A 6,653-nucleotide genomic window follows, 5' to 3' on the forward strand; every position below is an offset into this window, starting at 1 on the left:
TGGCTAAAGTTTGGGCTCAGAATGCCTTGAATATACACTGATAAATACATATAGAACAAATGCATTGACAGGAAATAAAATGCATCTTTTTCTACAGTTACCGCTGCAGTGCAGGATAAAGCACTTTTAAGTTCAGTGTGTAGCGCTTCATATAAAAGGGATGATGAGCATTTAAAAAGACAGCTTTTCTATATAAATCAGTTTGACCAAATTTAACAAAGAGCACACAGTTGAAATTATACTGATACACACCCACTGAAACACCCCCCTTACCCCAGTCTTCACTGAAATTTAAGTAGTTCAAGCCCAGCAAATTACTTCAATGTAGGGCTGCAATGATTCCTCGAGTAAAGGCCTTTACACACCGACCGCGTAAATTCCGTGCGAATGTTTCATCCACTAAAAATATTTTTTGGACTCGCCTGTTCTTAATGCAGTCGTTCACACCCACCGTGTTATTTCACAGAAAAAAAAAAAAAAAAAAAAAAAGACCCTTTAACACCAAGTGGATCATCACTGACGTTTTCCCCACGCCTTCCTTTGATTGCTCTGTTATTCTCAAGGGTTAATAAATGCCAGCTGCCTCCCAGGGATTTGTGTCTCCTTCCAGTCTCAAACTGGGGATCTTTCGCATGTTAGCAAATGTGTCAACCACTACACTATGGAGCCACTTCCAAACTATTAAGGTTTAGGAAAAGCTTTTGTGTGTTTTTAGTTAAAGTAGAGCCCTACACAAGTTTCACCCATTCCAAAAAGACATAATGACAGTAAGAGGAGGAATTATTCATGAATTTATTCACAAACAGACCAGTACTGTGCCCCCCCCCCCCCCTCCTTTCTGGTGAGACTGATGAGAAAAGGGCACAGAAGAAGAAATGAAGACAGACCGGTTGGTCAAAGGTTCATCTTACAGCAAAATAATGACCCAAAACATAGCTCAACATAAGGCTTCTAATGAAAGCAACAGAAAAGTGAAACAATCGTGAGAAAGTCTGCAGAGAATTGAGGCAAACTTTATTTAACTTCCACAGTAGAAAGAAATCCACAAGCGTGTACGGCTGGTGAATCACATTTTCAAGCCGAAGAGACTTTTAGCAACAACTTGAAAAATATAACAGTTCAAAACTGTTAGACCATAGGTGTACATAAACAGGATATAAACAAATGTAACATGTTCTTGGAACACAACACAAAAGTGCTGGAAGACAGCATACACAGATTTTAGCAATCATTTGGAGTTTTGCATCTGGACATAATCACTGAAAATGGTCATCATCACTAGGATGGCTCAGCAATCAAAACCTCTAGCAGAGCCATACCATTACATATACTGAGTCTGAAGTTTACTCATGATTACCCCGAAGAACGTGAGCCAACACAGTGGAAACACTGCTGATTTGCAAGCTCAGATTGTCACCGTCTTCAGCAATTGTCTGGCCTCTTTCTTACTCAGTCATAACTGACTCTTTCCAGTTTGCCCCATTCCCCCTGTCAAAACCACCAACTCAGCCAGCAGCAGCCTCACAGATGAACAGCAGAGGACATGGGAGGGTAGGGGGGAAAAAAAAAAAAAAAAAAAAACCTCATTCAGATTTTGTTTTTGTCAGACTTACAGCACTTTACCATGAGGGAGCTTACAGACAGAATATGATTAAAGAGCGAGTCATCTTTTACTGAGGAAAGTTGCAGAAGACGGGGGGGAGAGGGGAGAAAGTGTGCGTAAAAGGCATAAAGGAGCCCGATAGATAGAAACCACATGGAGTTATATGACAAAAGAAAAAGACAGAAAGAATGGCAAAAAGAGCGGTGATCGAAAAATGGAAGGAAAGATGAAAAGCGAGTGGTGTCAGTGGACCCAGCCCGGGACTCGAGTCAGGAAGAAAAATGGGAGATGAGGCAAGCGAGGATGAGCTCACCACCTCCTGTCTTTTATCGCAATGTGTTCTTGAGAAATCCAAGAGCAGATTTACACCAGAGGCTCGCAAGATTTTCTACAACAAGGAACCCCACAGCCGTTCTGCCAGGAAATTACATCTGAGGAAATACTGGCAGGACCAACCAAGCTCAACACACACGCACTTTCTGCAGAATGAAGAGCGTGTAATACAGCAAAAAACTCAACATTTCCATTTAACTACTAGAACCAAACATTTGTGACCTACATGAACAAAGTGACATCAACCACTATTATCAGTAAATGCCATCTTATTTGCCGATCAGTCCACAGGGCCGATATCCAGTGCACAATTACTTGACCCTAGCGCAGATATATCAGGAAGAAGTTAAACCTTTCAGGGGTTAACAGACAAAATGATCTTTCATGATCACAGAACACATAAAGGAATACAAAACAGAACAGACATTTCTGTCAAACATCAACTTTCGGTTCTTAAATAAGTTTTCAGTCCACTGAGTGACTGTCCCGTACAGTTTAATCCCATTCAACTTTGCTGCCTTGCTTTGTCAGAGCCACTGGTGCTTGAAAAGGCGTCAAGGACCCATTACAGCTTTATGTAACCTTGTGAAGACAGCGATGTGCACACACATAATACTCCCCCCCTCAAAAACACCCCTTTCTGTGAACAAGGGGTTTTTCTACAGCTGGGTAACAAAGCATGACCCAATAATCCCAAAGCTTGACTCAAAGCTAAAGAAGCCCCCCCCCCCCATTCCCTCCCTCCACTTATATCCCTTCCTCCCGCTCTCTGAGGACTTTATAAAGGCTACAGCAAGGGGGCTTCTGGGTGAGTATGCGCAGTGTACAAAGGAGAGGGGGGGGGGGGGGTTACAAAAACAAGCATGCTTTGCTTTGATTATTGTAATTATGACTTGGAGCAAGGAATAGATTATTATGAACACACGAGGCAATGAGATGTTGATGAGCTCACGTCCCTTCAATCCATCACTATTACCATTAAAAGAGACTCATGTGCAAAAGCCCTTCACTCGTAATGCACGGGGGGGGATCCGAGGGACAATACCAGTCATCCCATTTCTTAATGGTCAATGCATCAATAGGTGTCTTTGCCGATAAGGGTTATCGGTTTTAACTAAAATGACCCCGCCATTTCATTAGTACTCAGCTCGGTTGAGGGGCTGTTACAGCAATAAAGACCAGCAGCTAGAGGCAAGGGAGCACTGAAACATGTCCACTGCATATGGCCCGGTACCAGATCACAATAATTATTACCTGAAAAGACAAGAGTGACTTCAGAGCTCGCTCTAGGCGCAGCGATTCTGAGAAACACGGGACAAAAACAAGTCAAAAGACGAGCATGAGATTAAAAGAACAGGAGCTCCCGCTGTGCTTGTGATAGCTGTGAGGAATTAAAACAAAACAAATAAAAAAAAAAAAAAAAAAAGGAAAACTGTATAACCCATGATAGCTTAGCTTGTGGGTTTGTCACATCTATGCTTCCCAAAAAGTTCCTGGTTCTGCATTACAGTTTACAGCTGAATTTCCATAAAAGTGGCCGATCTGCCCAAAAGAGGTGACCTATGCAGACAGCTGACTCAGCTCCTCAAAAGTCAAATGCAGACACGAGCTGCAGCACAACCAGCTCAGAGTATTTTCTAAACCATTAATATGCAAACCACACAGTTCAAAAGTTGAATAGAAGTTCCAGACTGCAATCCCACCCCAAGCCATGCAACATCAACATGCATGTGTCAGCATGCTGCTCCTAATCACTCACCAGCAAGTTCCTATTACACAAGTACATGAGCCATGTCATGTTGCTTTCCTAAAAAACACGTACCACCACTATTTTAAGTGGTGATTATAACACGCCATATCAAGCGAAAGCAGCCTTAAAACTTGCCATTTGCAGGTGCGTAACACAATCCTTAAGCATTGTGTATGAGCGAGCTTGGTTGCCCAACCTATTCAAATCTAACTGTGAAAAATAACCCAAAACGATTGTTCTCCTGTTAAGTCAGTAAAACCCTTCCACAGTTACCGGCTCCCATGGTCCACACGCACAGTGAAGAGCAAGCTGAGTCTTATCTTGATGTCAAGCAGCTATTTGGCCCGTCTTGTGTTTTGTTGACAGAAAGACAAAACCATGCGCCTGCCTGCTTTGACTGACATTGGGGGTGGTGGTGGTGGAAATGATTTGCCAGCAAAGCAGGTAAGACTGGAAGTGGTTGCTTAGGGGTGTATGCTTTGTTTTGACTGATGAACTTTCAGCTGAAGTTTATACCCAAAGGGAGCCAGCAGAAAAATTAGTGACCCTAATGTACTCTGTAGCTGCAGACACCAGGGTGGAAAGACCCCTCGCCCCCAAGCTAAACCTCAGTTGTTGTGATTGTAATGTCAGGAAGTGAAAAAAAAAAAAAAAAAAAAAAAATAGGTCATCACTTAGTACCTACACCTTTGTTAGTAAACCACAATCTGAGTTAAAGTTCACGCTTTAAATTCTTGAGGTAGACCAGGTTCTGAATCATCAACTCTTGAAGAAAAAAAAAAGACTCAAACTTGCAAAACTTATCAAACCAGACTGCAACAAACCGCAGCTTCACAAGTCTCGGATTTCATTTCGTTCAATGAGCATTTACGAAATGCAATTAGATACAGCAGTCACCAAGAAAAGCAGCAGCAGCAGCCACAGTTTGCAGCTTTCCCCCTGATACCTCGGAGCAACATGAAACCCAGACAAGCTTCACTGGCTCTCACGCCATATGGTCTCAGAAAAATCCTCCACGTTCCTATAAAATACTTTTCCCCCTTTTGTTTTTAAACTATGCATCGGCTTCATCGGTTCAATTTCCCCTATGTCTGAGCTCAATTTGCGGCCGTGAACGAGAACCTAGAGAAAAATCAGAGTGGAGATGGAGCTTTGCGGAATGGCCCTTTGTTTGGAAACAGCCTTCTCTGCAGCGCTGGAAACGCGAGACGCTTATCGATCATTTCAACTGGAAACCTTTTGTGTTGCAAGCGACTGAGAGGCTGCGGGCAAACGGCAACAATAATAACGAAAATTAATGCTGTATTGCAACTACTAATGGGTTCTCTTTAATTATAGAAACTACACAAATACTCCCAACGTGTTTTTTCCACGCTGGTGGCGTCTGAGCTCTTTGTCCGGTCCGAGCAGCAGCCGCAAATAAACAAAAAGCCGGGGGGGATTTTTTTTTCGGATTAACGCTGGATTAATCATAGTAAGAGACCCAATAACCGCCTTTGTTCCTTGCTTAAGCCACCCTCGACCGGTGTTGAGTTGAGGAGAAAAAGAAAAAAAAACTTCTACAATGGGGAAGGGAAAAAAATAAAATAAAGCCCAGACGCTATAACGTTGGGTCCTTTTGTATCCGCGTCTGTCAAGCCCTCCTCTTCCTCCGCCTGCCTCACGACTCCAGCCACCTCCGGCTGTCGACGCTGACCCTCGCAGAGGCAGAAAAGTACTCATAGTTGCCAAGACACGGCTTCCGCTTTTTAAAAAAGCAAGTTGAGGCTTTAACCTAAAGGCAACGCTGGGCAAAGTAGCAGTAGCCATCGGCAGAGCTACAGAGTAATGCAATAGGAAGCCCTTTAATTTTTAAACAGCAGTTGGTCGGCTAAGCTAGCAAGCGCCCCCTTTTCTACGCTTCCCTTTTAATTTGGGTGTCAACAAAAAGCTTTAAATTCGACCAAATATGCCTCAGTACAAGTGAAATTAACTGAAAGACACACAGAGAACCATGTGCGGTTTTATGTGCGCTGAAAAGAGGCGCTTTGCATACTTTCCGCGATAGCACCGAAAACTTCCATCAATCATCCCCCGTAAAAGGTCCAAGAGCAGCCGCAGCAGAGACTCGAAAACAGTCCAGTGTTTGTGCCAGGCAGCTTTTGCTTCGGTTAGACACAAATATTCCACTTACCGACTTGTAAAACGTTTTCCACACAGCCGGTTTCTAGCAGTCTGATACCCCGACGGAAAGGCAGTCCGTCTCCCGTCCCCACTGCCCCGGCTGCCCCAACGGTAGCTGTTGTACCGGCGGTAGATCCTCCACCGCCACCAGTGGTTGTAGCTCCGGAACCAGCACCCCCAGCCCCACCGGGAGCCGCAGACGGACCTTCCTCCCCGGCGACTCGGCACTGAAACGAAGAGTACATGCATATCTCCTTTTCGTTGCGGGGAAAAGACCAGTAGACGATGCGGCGCTGGACGGGCTCCGGGATCCGCTCGAAGCGCTCCTCTACTCTTTCGAAGGCCCACTTTTCCGCTACTGCTTTAGCAGCGCAGTCCAGAAGGGACTCGGGAGAACGATACCGGGAGCTGGGTAACCCGCTGCCGTGGCCGGGCCCCGGCCCGGGACCTCGGGGTGCAGGGCGAAGGCAGGGTCGCTTGCTGGCCGGTGGTACCGAGAGGAGAGGATGAGGCGGCTGTTCTCTGCGTCCTTCCGCCATGGTGAGCCGATCAACACTGACGAGACGGACGGTGTGCGGACACCGAGCAGCAGCAGGAAGCCAACAACTCACACACACACATACACACTAAGCTCTCAGTGCTCCCAGAGCACTCTAAATAGGGGCTTTTGTCAAACTAAACGGTAATTCAGGCAAAGCTTCCGGTCACCACTTTCAAAATAAAACACTCACTTGAATTAGAAAAGAAGGGGACTCTTTCTGTTAGATTTAAGGAACACAGCACGGACCTGATTTTTACCCATTT

At 44.9% G+C, this 6,653-nt stretch overlaps 1 protein-coding gene across 1 annotated transcript in view; it reads right to left on the bottom strand.

Annotated features, from left to right (window-relative positions):
- zswim5 (zinc finger, SWIM-type containing 5) overlaps nt 1–6,388 on the bottom strand; it is a 63,894-nt gene extending 57,506 nt beyond the window's left edge. Inside the window, exon 1 of the mRNA XM_030750990.1 lies at nt 5,860–6,388. Within this exon, the coding sequence (XP_030606850.1) occupies nt 5,860–6,388 (529 nt within the window). The remainder of the gene's footprint in view (nt 1–5,859) is intronic.
- Nucleotides 6,389–6,653: the final 265 nt, after the last annotated feature.

This window comes from Archocentrus centrarchus, chromosome 17, assembly GCF_007364275.1.
Source record: "Archocentrus centrarchus isolate MPI-CPG fArcCen1 chromosome 17, fArcCen1, whole genome shotgun sequence".
In the NCBI taxonomy this organism is placed as follows: domain Eukaryota; kingdom Metazoa; phylum Chordata; class Actinopteri; order Cichliformes; family Cichlidae; genus Archocentrus; species Archocentrus centrarchus.